A 19446-nucleotide genomic window follows, 5' to 3' on the forward strand; every position below is an offset into this window, starting at 1 on the left:
AATTAAAGTGGGTCAAATTTTTATTTAGCCTAACTGCTTTTCTACTGTATTTGAAGATGCCTGTGAGAGAGCTGTTCATCTTCTACATATCTACATGATCTTGCACCTGTTATGATATTTGGACACAGCAGATGCTTAGTATATATATTGATTTGAATTTAACATAATTTTTATAGCTTTGTTTCATAGTTAGACAAATTAGAGCAAATTAGAACAGTGAGCAGTGATCAGTGTGTTAAATTAGTGAAGTTACAGAAAGTTCTGTTATAAATATTATTTCCTGGATACAGTTTAGAATTAATAGACTATTTTAAAGAATAACCTCAACCACAGTACTTTTTCTTTCTTTTTTTTTTTTTTAAGATAGAGAAAGAGAGAATTTTTTAATATTTATTTTTCAGTTTTCGGTGGACACAACATCTTTATTTTATTTTTATGTGGTGCTGAGGATCAAACCCAGTGTCGTGAGCGCGTTACCACTTGAGCCACATCCCCAGCCCAACCACAGATACTTTTTCAAGTGACAAAGTAACAGTTTTGTTGTGTGGGAGTTGTCTGAATTTAATGCAAAGGTGTGCAGGTTAGAGTGACTTTTAAAGGATTTAAGTTTTCTGTGATCTGTGCACTTCGAATTCTACATGATATGCTGAAGGCTTTTGTTCCACACTTATGTGGGAACATTATAAATCAGTGTTTTTTAGTGGGAAAGGGAAGAACATGTTGGTCCTTTGCTCCTGTTAGAGAATCCTGGTATAGGGAGCCACTGTTACTGATGTATTGTATCCCTCAGGTGTGCTGGGGCAGAAAAAAAATGATTGAGAGAAGCACTGGGTTAAATAATTGATTTGTTTTAAAATGTAATTATGGGATGAGTCCTAACAGTGAGAGGATATATCTATAAGTTATGCCACACTTTTCAACTAAGATGAATATTTTTTAGCAGTTGTAAATCTCAGTACTCTGATAATCACTTTTGGTTTGCTTGGTTGCACTTTATAGGAACAAAGGAGAAACAGGCTAGCAAGAGAATTACCTTCAGCTGTATCACGAGACAAGGTAAAAAACCCAGTATTTTTAAAGCATATTCTTAATTCCTAAAGACGGATGGGTAAGTCTCAGTGTATTACTCAGTTCTAGAAGTAATTTTTTTTCTCTAATACTCCATTGGAACTATTTAATTGTTTCAATAAAGGTATGCAAGTTTAAAATAGGCTTTGAGTAATCTAAAGGTAATGGCATTTAGGATGCATTGGAATAAATATTTAAAGGTGGCTTTTAAGTGTCAAGACTTTTTAAAAATTAATTCAGTCAATGATTTTATTACAATAAGGTTTCCTTGGAGTGGGAAGACAATATGCACATTAACAGATTTTAATTACCAGGAATAACTATAGAGATGATAAATTAAAGTATGTATGGAAATCTGTTACCTTATTAAATGCTAAAAATGAATTGGATTTTTCTTTATTCATCTGAAAAAAAACTCAACAAAGATGACAATTATATAGGAAATAAGGCAGAATAAACAATTTTATGTCCCACAATTACTTTGTTTTTTATGTTATTTTACTATTTTGTTACAGAGGGGAAACATTTTTCACATTTATAGAAAGTTTCTGAATGCATTTTTGGCATCCTTGATTTTTTTCCCTGCATTTTTTGCCTTTAGTCTTCTAAAGTTCCAAGTGCTTTGGCACCTGCCTCCCAGGAGCCCTCCCCTGCTGCTTCTGCTGAGGCTGATGGCAAGGTCTGTTGTGATTCTTAATCTAAGCCTGCATGCCTAGTTGTTTTGTGCAACATAATCTTCTGGAAACAATACACTGAAAGAATACTGATATGGGATATTATGCTAAGGTCAGATCATTTTAGTATAATTGAAATTTTAAAATTATATAACAATGCATACTTTAAGATATTGGTGCTTTTGCTTGCAGTATAGATGTACACAGAAAAAGTAATTTAAAGAGGAAATTATCCTTCATTTTTTGAATTTCAAGCCATTGATATCTAAATATTGCTTGTTAAATTGCATGTTTTAACATATCTTTTAACAGTTAATTCAGGACAGCAGAAGAGAAACTAAAAATGTGAGTCTTTTGCTTCAGAATGGAAATGTTGATATTTTTGGTTTTCCCTGAACACTGTCTTCAAAACCACTGAGGAACCTGTTTGTATAGTGCCATCTATTTTTTGTTGTCTGTGTTATGTTCCTAATGGTCCTTTTATCTAACCCTTATAAGATGGCATGAGTCCAGTTCTAACATTGTTTTAATTAATAATAGGCTTTCCTACTGTTTTCTGTTACTTTCAAGACTAGTTTTAAATTTTGCATTTTGATGGCAGGGAATTAAGATTTCAGAGATGGAAATTGTACTTTTGAACATTTCCTCTTTAAAAAGTTCTGAGATCTGTTCAAGACTAATGGATAATCTCCTCTAATGCTGCTCATGCTTCCCAATTGTGTGTACTTTTTACTCAAAATATATAGCTTATAAAGATGTGCTTCGACAGCTTAAGCAAATTTAAAACAAACGAGGACTGTGAGAGTTTGAGACTACTGTTAATCCTTAATAACCATTTTAGTGGAAAATTAGATAACATGTAAATTATTCAGAACCATTCCTATTTCTGGTTTTTCTGCTTTTTAGTTCCCTTCCTTACTTACTAGCCAGATTTAAAGTTCTCTCAGCCACTGTGTTAATATTAACAGATCATTGAAATTATTGCACAAGTTTTATTTCATTCATGCCACTGCATTCATGGAATGTGCTCATTTTCCTTATAATTTCATTTGACTTATCATTCTTGTTTCTTTAGCAAGCACTAAAATATAATTACTCATTTTACAATTGTATGTATAAGTAAAGTTTGTATAACTTAAGCCCTCACTTGGAAATAACTCACTTTATGGGCTGGGGTTGTGGCTCAATGGTAGAGTGCTTGCCCAGAATGTGTGAGGCACTGGGTTTCTCAGCACCACATATAAATAAATGAATAAAATAAAGATCCATTAACATCTTAAAAAAAAAAAAAGAAAGAAAGAACGAACTAACTTTAACATACTAGAGACAGATTTTGGCCAGTGTTAATTTAGAACAGTACTTTAAACTGCCATTTTTGTAACTACCATAACACTCTGCTGCTAAATTTATATAATCAACTTTTAAATCCTAATCTTAGTATTTAAAAATCTCTGAAATGCTGATGACTCATGCTTTTTTCATTAAGTCATTTTTCCCAGGCTACAATGTTGCAGAAGCAGCTGTATTTAATAAGAGCAGTAGATTTCTTTCAGGGGATCTTTTCTCAGGAGGGTAGATGTTGAGGGAGCTTACAGTGTTTGTTATTCCACAATTTAGGCAGCTTGAAGTGACTATCAACCTAAGATAAAGAGTTTCTACTTTTACCTTGTGGTGTTTTGGGTGACTATTGGGAATATAAACCAATTTTGAGAAATTATAAACTCTTCAAGTTTGGAGACATCAGTTCATAGAGCTTTAGGTGAGGTCATAGATTGACAGTGTTTTAAGATGACTTCGAAGAGATAACACAGGGTAGCAGTTCTGTTTTCTGTATATGCTTTTAATAAGTAGTTTTATTTTATAAGGGCAGCATATACTTTTTCCACAGTCTAGTATTAGAGAGGTGGGAGAAGGAAATTTTTGAAAAGACAGCAAATGATAAAGAAGAAAAAGGGAACTAAATAGGTCCTAAATTGGTCAAGGCTTTGAAAACAAATTTACAACAGAACTTGTTATTCTGTTCTCCTATTCAGTAGCTCAGGTTTCTAGTTATATGCTACCCATCATCTCTCTCTGACCCTCTTTATCTGGAGTTTTCCAGATGGATGCTGGATATGTGTTCTTGACTACTATCAAAGAAAGTAGACTTTGTTAATGTCAAATATGATATGGTTGGTATAGGTTTTGGAACATGTTTTTTCAGGTTGCTCCTGGAAGTGGTGGGGTCGGAGATGGTGCTCAAGAACCAACAACAGGCAACTGGCGAGGAATGTTGAAAACTTCAAAAGCAGAAGAGTTATTAGCTGAAGAAAAATCAAAACCAATTCCAATTATGCCAGCCAGTCCACAAAAAGGCCATGCTGTTAATCTGCTGGATGTGGTAAGCCATGAGAATTTGGTTTAGGTGACCAAATTAGTAGGCAGACACTACAAAGATAAAAGGAAGTAGTAAGTCTCAAAAACTTTTTAGTAATATTTCCCCCTTACCCCATTTAGCCGGTTCCTGTTGCACGAAAACTATCTGCCCGTGAACAGCGAGACTGTGAAGTTATTGAACGACTCATCAAATCATATTTTCTTATTGTCAGAAAGAATATTCAAGACAGGTTAGTGTTTACTTAATATAAATTACAGACTGTAATACCACTGAATGAGTTCTTCACCTGTTTTGAAAATATATGTATTTTAAAATTTTTAAGTTAGCGTTTTAAAAAATATTTTAAAGTTGTTGATGGACCCTTATTTATTTATTTATTTATTTTTTTCATCTTTCATACATTTGATTCAAGTGAGTTATGCTTTTCCATTTTTACCCCAAATACAAATTGCAGAATCACATCAGTTACACATTCACAATGTTTACATAATGCCATATTAGTGACTGTTGTATTCTGCTGTCTTTCCTATCCCCTACTATCCCCCCTCCTCTCCCCTCCCATCTTCCCTCTCTACCTCATCTGTTGTTGTTCCGGTGCTTAGAATCGAACCCAGTGCCTCACACATGCTAAGCAAGCTATAACCACTGAGCTATAACCCGTGCCCTAGGTTAGCTTTTTATCCTAAGTCAAATGGATTCTCTGATAGACATTGAGTAGTAGTTATTGCAGCAAGATTTAGATAAGTCTAACATAGCGTTTTCTGATAGCATCAGGTCAGTCTATTAATAGATATTCTTTTGTTGCATTCATTGCCACATTATTATTTTAAAAATTTTTTTCCTAAATTTAATGTTGTAGCTTCATTAATTATTTGATTTGATTCTCTGAAATACCAAAACAAACCTCTTTGGGAAATACATTTTTTCATTCTAATTCAGAATGCTTTTTCTTGTGTTCACTGCCTAATGTTGTTTCTTTGGTGTTGCATGTGATGTGGTTTCATGCAGTAATAGAGAGATGAAAATCATTTAGCTTTGTCTATTAGAAAATATTCTGTATGTAATTTGTGGGAATCTGTAGGAGGTAACAGAAATCTGTACAGAGGAATAAAAAGCCAAATAACCTGGTAATTCAGAATTGAAAGTAATGAACTTATCTGTAAAATAAGTTATCTTTTCACCTATAGAATCTTTTAACTTATAGCTTGTGGTAGAAATAATTATTTTACATTGTAGATTGAACAAAATTCCAAAAAGGCTCTACTTTTGTTTCTCTGATTGTCCCTATCTTCTACAGAGGTCTTTGTTATTTTTAAGAATTTAAATACCGTAAAATTGACTGTTTAAGTGTACTTTACAGTGATTTTTAACGTATTCAGAAAGGTATATGATGCTAACAATTAATTCTATAACATTTTCATTAACCCATAAAGAAATCCTGTACCTAACAGCAGTGACTTCTCACCCCCAAACCACTGACTTAACATCTCTATGGATTTGTCTATTCTAGACATTTCATATATGTGACAACATACTAATATGTGGTCTTTGGTGTCTGGTCTCTTTTCACTTATCACATGTTTTAAGGTTCTTCTATAGTGTAGCATGAATCAATACTTAATTCCTTTTTATGGCTGATTAATACTAGGTTATATGGAGATACCATATTTTATGTTTCCATTCATCAGTTTGAGATATACGAGTTTTTCACACTTTTTAGATATTGTGAATAATGACAGATGAAAAAACATAAAATACCAAGAATTATGTCTATTCTTATGTTTGATTATAATTATGCAAAAATTTGAAGGGTAATTATGCATTAAGGAAATATTCTGAGGCCAGAATCTAAGTCAAAGTTTTTAGAAGTAGAAGTTTTACCCAGAGTTCATAATTTGGTTTTGTTTTGCAGTGTGCCAAAGGCAGTAATGCATTTTTTGGTTAATCATGTGAAAGATACTCTTCAGAGTGAGTTAGTAGGACAACTGTATAAATCATCTTTATTGGATGATCTTCTGACTGAATCTGAGGACATGGCACAGCGTAGGAAAGAAGCAGCTGATATGCTAAAGGTAGGTATTTCAAGTTTTTTCAATTTTTTTTACTTAGATTGTAGATATACTCATTCATATAGTATAAAATACATCCTGATCCTTAGATATATAGTTTTATATTATAACTGGGTTTTTTTGTTGGTGGTCCTTAAATAGATTCAAATTCCAGAAGAGGTATTAGTTAGTAAAAATCTACATAAAAAGTGGAGCAGTTTCTCTACAAAGTTCATATTAACATCTAAATATTAATGTAAATTTAATAAGCATTTAAATTAAAAAAGTTTTTCTTTTAATGCAGGCATTACAAGGAGCCAGTCAAATTATTGCTGAAATCCGAGAGACTCATCTCTGGTGAAGAGAACTATGTAACACTGAGACAGTTGACTCGAAACCTGCTAGTTACTGCCTACTTGAGTAGAATTTTATTTATGAACTCCTGTGTATTGCAATGGTATCAATCTGCTCATGTGAAGATTGGCTATACACTGAAAAGTATACTCTGCATCACCGAACAAATCACATTTAATCCAAATAATAAATGGCTGTTTCTAAAGTTTCACAGTATATGTATATATATACACACACATCTCTCTCTCTTTCTCAACAGTTTCATTTGAACTAACTGTTGGTGTTCTAGTTGTACAAAGCAGTTTGTCTGTGGATAAAGATGACCCGTGTAGTCTCTGTTAGTAGTCTTAAAGCTGCTGCAATAGTTCCTCAAGCAGAAAGCAGAAGACATTTCGTGAGACTTATAATGCATGCACTGTATAAACTGACCTGGCTTTGAAAGATGTGGGTCGGCAAGTTCCTCACTGTATTCCACCTGTCCTTCAATTTAGTTTTAAAAACTCTATGCAGCCTTTGTTGTTAATAAGAAAGCTGAATGCGTAAGAGGATCTGGAATACTGATAAAGATGCAGGGTACATACTGTGCAGTCACATAGCTCTTCCCCTTCTGGGTCCACATTGCCCAGTGCATTAAACATTAAACTTAGACCTGAAAACTAATTCTCTGCATTGAAACCATGCAGACTTAAATTACTTCGTAGACTCAGTAATGATGACCAGTTCCTTAAAGTTTCAGAAGACCCAATGACAATAAAATTACCCTTAGTTTGCAAATATAGTAATTTAGATATATCTTTTAAATGGGACATTGACATCAGGATTCAAAATTCACTAAAAATAGACTGATTTTTAAGTGCCACTTCAATTTGTTGGTAATAGGTACTTTTGCTCCATATCAACAAAATATATTAGAATAGTGATATGAAAATCTGACGGAACTTTGTTAAAGAAAAACATCTAGACACACCTACTTCTAAAGGAATATAGGATATTAAATTGCATTCAGGGGGTGAGAGTGAGGTTTACAACTTGGTGAAAGTTGGCGAGGTGATTCTTGGCATGAACTACAACATTAAAACCTTCAAGATATGTAGAAATATCTATTCCATCTCTAACAGATTACACAGTAAGTAAAAGTTATATTGCAAATATTAAACTTTCTTTTCGGATTACGACCAAATATTTGTGAAGGATTACTGGCAGGAAAGATGGTATGTTAACTTATGGTACCCATTTACTGAGAAACAACAGGCTTGCAACTGATAGATCCCATACACATATAAAACAATTAAAATCAGTCTGACATATGGTACTACTTTGAATCTGTTTACAGTACCAGCTTGACAGTGGATGCATGCTCCCAAAATGTTAGCACATTCAAAAACAAAATCACTCTTGTCACCATTGAACATCAGTTTTGAAATTATAGCCACCCATGTTTTTTTTTTTTTTTTTCCCCAGAGAGATCAGATGACTATCATTGTAGCCTTTGAATTTGTAAGGGAAAAAAATTACAATGCACCTTTCTCCAGCACAGATTTTAAACTGAAAATGTTAGCTTTAAAAACATGCTATGGTAATGCACTTGCTAGTACTACACATTTTGTATAAAGAAAAAAAGAGGCAAGAAACTTTTGGAAAGAAGCAAGCCTTCCTTTTTTGGCCCTTAAACTGAGAGAGGTTTCTGAAGTGTGGAGATGATCTCTGGCATATTTATAAATGATACCTGTATGTTTTTGCTGTGTAAATAAAATTGCTGGTATGAAATGATATTTAAAAGTTTGTCAATAAATGAATTCTTTCTAATTTGTCTCAGAGACAGGTTTAACTATAGCTTTTTAACATCTAAATCTACTTTAGAACCCAACAGTATAACTTACATTGTAATTAAGGTTTTATGACTTTCCTATTAGTCTCTCACAATCACTGTTATATCTCCATTTCTGCATTTGTGCACCAAGTAATCCAGGTAGTGGATAGCTGGAATCTGAACACAAAAACCAAGCTATGTGGCATGTGAGGTTTTCAGAAGAATTCTGATCATTTTGTGTGTTTCCCTTGATCCTCGTAGAAATGATTTTTCAAATGTGGAAACATTTCTGGAGAATTAATATGTCTAATGTATGCAGAGCTGAACTCAGTATGAATTCCAAATTTCCAAATCCAAGTTTGACCTGTAAATTTCCCTTACCTGGATATCTTGATGTTCTCACATAATTACATTTTTGGTGAAATATTTACATTATTTTACTTCCTTGGTTTTATAAGATTTCTGTTTACTTGAAGTTATAATCTACCTGGGAACAGATGAAACTAACTGGAGACACAGGAGGCTGTGGCAGGAGAATCGCCAAATTCAAACCCAGCCGCAGCCATGTGGCAAGGCCCTAAACAACTCAGGGAGACTCTGTCTCTAAAAAATGTAAAAAAGGGTTGGGGTTATGGCTGGGTGGTTAAGCACCCTTGGGTTCAATCCCTAGTACAAAGAAGAAAAAAAAAAAAAGAAATGCTACCCACCCTTAGGAATCCACTGACAAAAGAAAGAGGCTGTGAATAAATAATACTGAAACCATAAGCAAGGGACTGGAACACTGAATTAGAAACTTTCTGGAAAGTCAAGTATTGATTTTTGTGTTTTTTTTTTTTTTTTTTGAGAAGAACTTATAAGTAATTTATAATGTTAGCTATGGCCTCATCTAACATTTCTCTTTTTTTAAGGAGAACTCTGCTTCTTAACAAAAAAGCCAGAAATTATGTTTCCAATAGGTTTTCCATTTCTAATACGGACACCAGAGATACTGCTAATTTTACAACAACTATGTAATACTAGTGGGATCAGTGCTCAGTTCCTGACATAAAAGTATCACAATTCTTTTGTTTACTCTTTTTTATCCTTTGGTACCAGGGATTGAACTCAGGAGCACTTAATCACTGAGCAACATCCCCAGCCCTTTTTTGTGTTTTATTTAGACACAGGTTCTCACTGAGTTGCTTAGGGCCTTGCTAATTTGCTGAGGCTGGGTCTGAACTCTCAATCCTCCTGCCTCTGCCTCCCGAGCTTCTGGGATTACAAGTATGCACCACCATATCCAGTTTTTGTTCATTCTTATCACTCCAAAGCAGAGCAAGAAAGATGGGAACATAGAAAAGGCACCATTTAGTTTTTTGTAAAGCAGAATTTTAAAAATATTAATCGTGGAAATCATGGTTTTCTGTAGTGGTCCTTAATGTTTCTGCCATCAGGAAATAAACCATCATTAAATAAACAACTTATAAATTGAATTACTCACATTGTGAGGTCTAATATATATTCCATTCTCTGTTTTTTGTTCTGAAGCCAACCTTTCATGTTTTGAGAATGAATGATGGGTAACTTTGAACAACCAAAAGGATTTTTCATCATAACTGAAGCCATTTTATAATGTAGAAATTCCTTTTTCCTATTTTAAGTAAGGAAAGTCCATTCTTGAGAATATGTTGTCCAACAACTAAAACACACTCGGGATTTGTTACTTGTTGATGATTTATACTGACTCCACCTTCTGTTATCATTCGATACCTAAAAATAGAAACGTTTAGTAACTAGAGAGATCAATCACTGTTGACCTCTCCCCCAAAAAAGATACATCACTATTTCACTTAAATTTCAGAAGCTCTTTAACCATTTAGCACTGAATTTTTTACACTTCATGTTCATTTGATTTGACTCTGCCTCCCTTTAATGACCTTCAAAAGAAGCAAATAATATGCAAAACAGTAGGTTTCTTGTTTCATGGATAAAGAGAGGTAGGTTATTTCATAGCTTTTCACAGAACTATCCAGTTTGATAGTGCTTTTTAAAAATTAAGATGAACAGGAATGGAGGTTCATTTTCTGGATAGCCTGCTACCCACCTTTCTTTAGGGAAAAAAGTCAGAAAAGAAACTTCCAAAAGAGACAGCAATGGTGCTTTAGTAAACTACCTCTGAGACACAAGACAACTACAGGGTGACCTACAAAAGTGTTTAGGAAACTTGCTTATAAAATCGGGGCAAGGGTTGTGGCTCAGTGGTAAAGTACTTGCCTAGCACGCCTGAGGCACTAGGTTCAATCCCCAGCATCACATTAAAAAACTAACAAAGGTATTGTGTCCATCTATAACTAAAAAAAGAGAAAAAAATCCTTACAAATTACACTCTGAGACAGCAAAAAATAGCAAATTGTTTAAAAGGAAAAACTTTATTTCCTTTTATTTTAAAAATAAAGAGGCTAGAAAGAGGGTCTTGAAAGTATGAAAGAAAGGCAAATGTTTTTTCTCACAATTAACTACTATATGGCATTTTATAAAACTCAACAATAAAGGACTTTCTATTTAAAGACAGTTCTTTCTTTTAAAGGAACTATTATTTTAGGCTGTTTCCAGATCATGTACCATGTTCATATTGATTAATTCAATTTAATTCAATTAATTAAAGTCATTCATTATGAAATGGATATCAAGAGCTGAGAAAGCCTAGGTCTTTTTCTCTAGTAAACAAATACACAGATTGACCCTAGTTAGTTTATACAATATAAAAATAAAAATGAATATTACTTAGAACCCTGGCTAAATTAAGGTTACCTAAGTAGAAGTAAAACTTTCAGTATCAGCAAATACACCATACGAAAGAATAAATGCTTCCAGAGTGAAGAAAATTCTTAAAAACAGAAGAGTATGTACATAGAGTATGTATGTATATGATACTATCATCAAATTCAATGTATATTAAATAAACTAGTATATTAGACAATGGGGAAATTTAGGGCTCGAGGATAGAGGCAAATAATCCAAAACAATTGAATGAGCAAGTATCAAATATAACAAATGTCACTCGTAACCATGAGCTGATAACTATTTGACTTCTGCTCAAAGTCCTGAAGATGAAGCATTCCAGGTCTTATGACTAATGCTTTCCTTCTACATTTCCTTCCTCAATTTTGAATGAACAAGTGTCAATTATATGCCAAATTACTTCTTGTGGAGCCAAGTATTATTCCTTAATAGTATGGGTTAACTGAAATTTAAAATATTCTACCCACTTCCTGAATAAGAAAAATGCAATTCCCAAGGAGAATATTATATAGTTTATATTACCAGCCTCATGAAATTCTATCCTGTACTTATTTCATTTTAAGAAATTCAACTAATATTTTAAATAGGTTGGGAAACTTCTACTGTTCCCCAAAATAATGAGGATCAGAATACGAGAGGGGTTGTATGAATTTAATCACTTCTCAAATTGTAACCGTGTCCCTAAGCTGACTAATCCTAGTGCATTTACTAAACAAGGCAATCCCTCCAACACAAGATCTCCCATGCTGAAAAACTGACTTAACAAGAGGCAAGTATAGAGTACTGTACTTCACAGAAAAATGTATGGTATTTTCATAAATACTCAGTTTTTATCTTATTCTTGGATCAACATAACTTCTATAAGGAATGAAATGTCATTCAAGCATTGTTGGGGAAACACCCTCTCTGGGAACACATCCTATAGAATGTCACATTTAACCATGAATTAATTAACTGTGAATCAAAAAATTAAATAACCTTACCCTCGGGGACCATCTGGAATGGCATTTGCTTTGCGGCATGTATCTAGGACACTCGTTCCAGGGTCAAGAACTAATTCAGAAAACGAAGCTTCTTTAAACAACTCTTTTAACTCTTGATCCGACATGACCTCTAGTGCATCTATACTACTATGATAAAGGGCTTGTGTACACCTGAAAAAAAACATTTAAAAGCCACATCATGTAAGTGCTTAATCAAATACATATTCTAATACTCATTACTCCAATAATGGAGTGTCCATTATGTTGCAAACAACAAGTTTTTCAAACAGCAGCATCTATCATGTATAATTCATAAACTTCATGCAAGATAATCTTTCCAATAAAGAGGGACGATTTTAAGTACTTAAGTCAAATGACAATCCTTGTCAGTGATAAATGACAAGATAACTGTAAAATAGCTCTAAATTTTCTCAAGTTTATCAGATAAATAATTTTGTGAGGTGTTAATTATTCCAAAGGCTACCTTTTAGCAGAATCCAGTCCTTCTCGTCCATGAACAAGCTTTGTTACTTCTGCAGCAAGTCGTTTCTGAGCACTTCGCTTTTCTGGTTCTTTGACATGCAGCTGCATAATATGGTCAATCTCCGGAACAGGCAGAAAAGTGAAGAGTTTCAGGTACCTTTAGGACAAGAAATTAAGTGTTACACTTACATCACACACTTAATTTTTCTTTCCAGTTCCCTTATTCTTTAAAGAATACTTTGCTTGGACTGGGGCTGTAGCTCAGTGGTAGATCACCTGCCTAGCATGTGTGAGGTAATGGGTTCACTCCTCAGCAACACATAAAAATAAAGAAAGGTATTGTGTCCATAAAAAATAAAACATTCGGGCTGGGGTTGTGGCTCAGTGGTAGAGCACATGCACGAGACCCTGGGTTCGATCTTCAGCACCACATTAAAAAAAAAAAAAAAAAAGTGAAATAAAGGTATTGTGTTCAACTACAACTAAAAAACATTTAAAAAAAATAAAGCATTAAAAAAATACCTTGCTTTCTTTTAAATTATTTCTAAATGTGAAAATAAATGTTCAGAAATGTACTAAAAGTAATAATAGATATTTATGCATACACCAGTGGGACTGAAGAAATAATACTATTTTGCCATATTTGTTTTGATCTTTTTCTTCTTTTAAATACTAGGAATTGAACCCAGAGGCACTCTTACCACTGAATTTCATCCCCAATCCTTTTTAATTTTATAATTTTGAGGCAGGGTATCATTAAGTTGTCCAGGCTGGCCTTGAATTTGTGATTTTCCTGCTTCAGCTGCCCCAATCACTGCGATTATAGGAATATGCCACTGTGCCTGGCTCTATCTTCACTTTTTAAAAGGAATAAAATGATATAGATCTAAATGAAGTTCCCAGCCCCATAACATTTCCTTCCTTGCCCTCAGAGATAACTACTAATCTAAACTTGTGTGCATCATTCCCAAGCATGTTTTTATACTTTTGCTTATATGCATGTATCCACAAAGTATTGTATAAACACATAAATGACATAGTATCATTAAATAAATGATACTAATATCATTCTTATATGTATGCTCTTATTTAACCTTTTTCTTTGGTGAAATATAACAAATAATAAACATTAATTACAAACATATAGCTAATGGATCACTATACAGCAAACATCTATATAGCCATCACTTTGATTAATAACAACACTGCCTCTACCTAATGAAGTCCAAATATTTCACATACAAAGTAACGAATCTGCTTTTAATGATAATCACTTTTCTTTTAACATCTCAGTATGCCTCCTTAAACAGCATCACTTAGTTCCCCCCCCCCTCGCCGCCCTTTTCTTTTCTTTCTTTTTTTTTTAAGAAAGAGGGAGAGAGGGAGAGAGGGACAGAGGCAGAGAGAGAGAGAGAGAGAGAGAGAGAATTTTTTTAATATTTATTTTTTAGTTTTTTTGGCAGACACAACATCTTTGTTTGTATGTGGTGCTGAGGATCGAACACAGGCCACAAGCATGCCAGGCGAGCGCGCTACGGCTTGAGCCACATCCCCAGCCCGCGCCCTTTTCTTTTTTAAGCTGGGGTCTTGCTAGGTTGCCCAGGGTGGCCTCAAATTCCTGGGCTCACGTGATCCACCTGCCTCAGCTTCCTGAATATGTATGACTACAAATATGCCATTGCCTCCAGCAAGCTTTGCCTCATTTTTAGACTATATGAATTAATGTAATTCTGCAACCTGTACACTCAGAAAAATGAGAAATTATATCCCATCTGATTCAAATGTATGATATGTCAAGATCATTGTGCTGTTATGTGTAACTAATTAAAACAAATAAAAAAAAGAATACTGAGAAAACTACTCAGATGCAAAAAAAAAAAGACTATATGAATGAATGAAATATAGAATGTATTTTTGTGTTTGGCTACTTTGGCAACTAAGTTTAGGAGATTCATGTAAGTGATGTTACATGTACTACATCCCATGCTATGAATACCCCATAATACATTTACTTATTCTGTTCTGAGTATTTGTGTTATTTCTATTTTTGGACAAATGCTAATACTGCATCTCTGAATATCCTCACTTATTTCTCTCACGTGTGCACTAACTTCTGTTGGGTATGTACCCAGCAGAGGAAATGCTGGATCATAGCTTACTTACATATTTAATTTCTCTTTCTAAAGTGGCTCTAAAATTTATTCTTCCACCACTATGGAACATTTTCGCCAACTGTTATGATTTGGATGTAGGGTCCCCCAAAAAGCTCGCGTGTGAGACAATTCGAGAGGGTTCAAAAAAGGATTAGATGTGACAGCCTTAACCTAATCAGTGAATTAATCACCTGATGGGATTGGTAATTGAAAGCAGGTAGGGTGTAGCTGGAGGAAGTGGGGTATTGGGTGCATGGCTTTGGGGTATATACTTGTATCTGGTGAGTGGAGTCTGTCTCTCTGCTTTCTGATCATCATATGAGCTGGTTCCCTCTGCCACACTTTCCCACCCTGATGAACAGCCTTATTTCCAGCAATGAGGAATGAAGCCAGCTTTCTACGGACTACAATCTCTGAAACTGTGTGCCTTCAAATAAACTTTTCTTCCCTAAAATTGTTCTGGTCAGGTTTTCTTAGTCACAGCAGTCAAAAAGCTGACTAAAACACCAACACTTGGTATTGCTAACTCTCATGGTTAGCCATCATAAGGGTAAATAAATGTACCTCATTGCGCTTTCATCTTGCAGTTTTCTTCTTAAGGCTGAGGGCTTTTTTTTATGCTTTTGGCCTTTTGGAGAGGAACTTTGTGAAGTGCCTATGCAAGTCTCTATTTTTCTGCCGAGTTCTTTTTCTCATTGGCTTTGAGAAATTATTTTTAAAAAATATTTATTTTTTAGCTTTAGGTGGACACAGTATCTTTATTTTATTTTTATATGGTGCTAAGGATCGAACCCAGCGCCTCATGTATGCTAGGCGAGCACTCTACCACTGAGCCACATTTCCAGCCCTTTTGAGAAATTACAAGGTCATCAAGTACATATACTAAAAATAACTTCTCCTACTGATTATGGTGACTTTTGCTGAATAGTAGATCTTTATATTCTAATTTAGTCTGATTTATCAATCTTTTCCTTTTATGTCCCACTTAAGATCTTTCCCTATCCCAAACTCATGAAGCTACTTTTCTATTTCTAAGAGTTTTATTGTTTTGTCTTTTATCATAGAGTTACATTTATAATCTATATAGAATTGGCTTTCGTATGCAATATAAGGTTGTTTCATTTTTTCTTCCACATCTAATTATTCAAACAATATTTACCGAAAAGACTCCATTCTCTGCAGTGCCACCTTTGTTAGAAATATGCTAGTCTTTATTCTCTAATTCATCCCATTGGACTCTTTTCTTAACCTTACATTTAAACTTATACTTCAAAGTCATTTTTAGAAATAATAAGTGAGTTTAGTAGGGTTGTCAGATACAAAATTAATATATAGAAATTAAGCTGTCAGGGACAGTGGTGCACACCTCTAATCCCAGCTACTCAGGAGGATTGCCAAGTCTGAGGTCAGCCCAGGCAACTCAGTGAGAATGTCAAAATAAAAACAAAAAAAGGGTTGGTGATGTAGCTTGGTTGTAGAACACCCTGGGTTCAATCTTCAGTACTGGGTAGAAAAAAAAAAACAAGAGAAAAAAAAAATCAACTGTTTTCCTATATATCAGAACAAAATAGAAAGTAAATTTTTCAAAAAAATATCATTTTTCCCCCCTGCAGTGTTGGGGATTGAACCAAGGGCCTCACACACGCTAGGCAAGCACTACTCTGCCACTGAGCTACATAAGTAGCCTAATATATCAGGTTTTTTTTCTTAATATCTTTATTATTTATTTATTTATTTATATGTGGTGCTGAGGATGGAACCCAGCGCCTTGCACATGCTAGGCCAACGCTCTACCGCTGAGCCATAACCCCAGCCCCTAATATATCAGTTTTTGATACATTAAAACACTAGGACTCTATCATCAAGCATGCTAAGAATAAATCTAAAGAAAAAAAATACACTTAGTTATTATAAATTTGCAATAAGTCATGATATCTTCCACTCTGTTTTTCAAAATTGTCATGGCCAATCTTTTGTCCTTTTTATTTCCAGGAAAATCTTGAAATTAGTTTGTCAAGTTTCCTATAAAAGCCTGCTTATATATGATTGGGACTGCAATGAACATACAGATCAAACTGAGAACTGATATCTTCTTATATTATGAATATGGTATAACTCTCAATTTATGTAGATCTTCTTTATTTTGCTCAATAATGTTTTCTGATATTCTTCAGAAGAGTCTTAAACATTTTAAAAGAATTATTTCCTAAATTATTTTAAAGATACAATATTTTTATTTTTTCTTTGTTGCAGGTATATTTGCTTTCTCATTATACTCTTCCAAGAGTATAATGCAATGTGAATCAATGAGAAAAATCACTTTAAACGTGTTTATGTTACACTCAAGAAGGAAACTGTTTTATCTTTTATCATAGAATTATACCTGTGAGATGAACAACAGAAAAATAAGCATAGTCAAATTTAAAATCAAAGGAGGGGAAAAAAAAGTAGAACATTCAAGGGATAAACTCCTTGCTAGATATAGATAAAAGTAACTTGGCTGTAAGTTTTCTAGTCAACCACTGTGGTTGTCTGTTTTAATTAACAAAAAGTGTCTAGAACATAGTTAAAATTAGAGTTCTAAAATGTAATGGTTTATGCCTTAAATAAAAATCTAAGTAAAAAATTCCAAGGAACTCTAAAGGGTATACTGGAATTCGAAGAATAAAATTATATGAGCTTATGACATTAATTTTTCTCAGCCAACTATTAAGAACTCACCTTTCAACAGAATCATCTTGCAGTCTCACAAAGAACTGATACAATTCAAATGGAGATGTCTTATCTCTGTTTAGCCAAACAGCATTGCCAGCAGACTTTCCCAGCTTTGCTCCAGTTGTATTTGTAATTAAAGGAACAGTGATTCCAAATACATCTTCTCCAGTTAACCTATACATAAAGACAAACTTCATGCACAAGTAGTGGTAGGCCGCCACTATTCACCCTTCAGATTTGAGCCTGGTTACTTGCTCCAAGAAAATGTGACCTAAATCTGTATTCTTTTCTCTGTTATATATTGTGACAGCACTCACCCTTCATTTGCATTTGTCATTTTGTCAACCTGGGACAACTGCACGTGTAACTTGAGCAAGCCAAGGAAATGATTTTGAAAGGTCAGGAGGAAAGACAGCAAACTGGGTGAAGGGGAGTCAGGAGGAGGCACTCACTAAAGGGGTTGCTTAAAGGGGCGTTTAAATGAGTTTTTCTCAGTAGGACATGGGCTAGCTCTATACTTCATCTTCCTCAAAAAGAGAAAGTCATTAAAATCTACATTACTTGGCAAATATTTGGAGTTGCAAAAAAAAATTTATGAAATGCCAATTGGAGACTAGAACTAGTTTCATGGAGAGTAAGAACTAAAGCAAAATCTGGGGCCCAGTTACGGAAGCCAACAAAATAATTTTCTCAAACTAAAAACAGGGCGATTTAAGTGAAACAGTCTCAATTTGAATCTTGAGTAGAGGTCTATTTCCTCTTAAGTTCCGGAATACGCCTCCAGCTCTTAATACTCTTAATTCAGCCCTTTAGTTCTCAATTGCCAGTATCATGAACCCCCTTATAGGTCCTTAATAAGGATGAAAACCAATAAGGGCTTGAATGAAGGGCAGCATTCCACCCTTCTAGTCATGAATTACAGGGTGCTAATGTGTAAAGGTAGTTCCTGGATTTCTGAGGATCTAAAGCCGCTTACTTGTGGATAAACTCGTATCCAGACACGATGTTGCCCAGCTGATCAGACCCACCCAGCTGGACCCGGCATCCATAACGCTGGAACAGGTAATAGAAGTCATAGGCTTGGAGCACCTGGTAAAAGAACTCCGCCAAGCTCATGCCCTCGGGGCTCTGGAGTCGCGTCTGCACGCTCAGCCGGCTCAGCAGCGTGCCCATTCGGAAGTGGCCACCCACAGCTGCCAGGAAGTCGACCAGGTGCTGCTTCTGGTACCAGGCCGAGTTGTCCAACACAGTGAAGCTGCCCCAGGTCCGCCCATCAGTGAAGAGCTGCTGGTGATTAGCCGCCAGGGCCTCCAGCCCGAGGCGGAGGGCGCGAGTGTTGGCTCGTACGCGCTCCCCATCCAGCGCCTCGCGCTCTTTGGTTCGGCCGCTGGGGTCTCCCAGGCGGGCGGTGGCACCTCCCACCAGCGCGATCACGTTGTGGCCCGCTCGCTGGAAGTGAAACAGGCTCATCAGCGCTAGCAGGTGCCCCACGTGGAGCGAGTCCCCCGTGGGGTCGAAGCCGCAGTAGATAGTCTGAGGAGAGTAGCCCGCCGCGCTACGGTCGAACAGCTGTGGGAGCTCTAGCTTCGTACCCCTCTCGGGGAAGAAGTCCTTGAACAGACCCCGAGCCTTCTGCGCCGCCAGTAAACCCTGAGCGCCCGAGTGGGCCTTGCGCAGCCCCAAAGCCAAAACTCTTGACAGGCCTGGGGTCCCACACCACCAGCACCGGGAAAAGCACCGCAACATGGGCGCCGCCATCTTGGCGGCGGCACGAAGGGAATGCTGGGCTCTAAGAGGCCCGCCACGCCCCTCAGTGCCCGCCTTTTACAGCTCCTGTAGTGTTTTTCTGCGCATGCTCGGGAAGGGCGGGAGGTGGTTACTTAGTTACGGAACCTGCGTTCTGGCAGTCCCTGGAGTTCTGATTATATCGATTCCAGCTTGTTGGCTTCAAGTGTTCACTAAAATGTAATTTCCTCATTTTCCATGTGGATATGTTTATA

At 35.6% G+C, this 19446-nt stretch overlaps 2 protein-coding genes across 11 annotated transcripts in view; one reads left to right on the forward strand and one right to left on the reverse strand.

Annotated features, from left to right (window-relative positions):
* The window catches only part of Dnm1l (dynamin 1 like), a 59429-nt gene extending 51091 nt beyond the window's left edge, over positions 1-8338 (forward strand). For 4 of the 10 annotated variants that reach the window (XM_076854286.1, XM_076854288.1, XM_076854295.1 and 1 more), the window contains 7 exons: positions 1000-1056; positions 1670-1747; positions 2055-2087; positions 3946-4122; positions 4239-4348; positions 6032-6191; positions 6472-8338. In XM_076854286.1, the coding sequence (XP_076710401.1) occupies positions 1000-1056; positions 1670-1747; positions 2055-2087; positions 3946-4122; positions 4239-4348; positions 6032-6191; positions 6472-6528 (672 nt within the window). In that variant the 3' untranslated portion in view covers positions 6529-8338. The remainder of the gene's footprint in view (positions 1-999; positions 1057-1669; positions 1748-2054; positions 2088-3945; positions 4123-4238; positions 4349-6031; positions 6192-6471) is intronic. The other 6 variants (XM_076854287.1, XM_076854289.1, XM_076854290.1 and 3 more) reach the window with 3 other exon arrangements.
* Positions 1-19205, reverse strand: part of Yars2 (tyrosyl-tRNA synthetase 2) — a 19867-nt gene extending 662 nt beyond the window's left edge. Inside the window, exons 1-5 of the mRNA XM_076854296.1 lie at positions 18423-19205; positions 17453-17620; positions 12580-12735; positions 12096-12266; positions 1-10080 (exon numbers count right to left, since the gene is read on the reverse strand). The exon at positions 1-10080 is cut by the window's left edge and continues 662 nt beyond it. Of these exons, the coding sequence (XP_076710411.1) occupies positions 9921-10080; positions 12096-12266; positions 12580-12735; positions 17453-17620; positions 18423-19204 (1437 nt within the window). The 5' untranslated portion in view covers position 19205 and the 3' untranslated portion in view covers positions 1-9920. The remainder of the gene's footprint in view (positions 10081-12095; positions 12267-12579; positions 12736-17452; positions 17621-18422) is intronic.
* Positions 19206-19446: the final 241 nt, after the last annotated feature.

Source organism: Callospermophilus lateralis, chromosome 4, assembly GCF_048772815.1.
Source record: "Callospermophilus lateralis isolate mCalLat2 chromosome 4, mCalLat2.hap1, whole genome shotgun sequence".
Lineage (NCBI taxonomy): Eukaryota > Metazoa > Chordata > Mammalia > Rodentia > Sciuridae > Callospermophilus > Callospermophilus lateralis.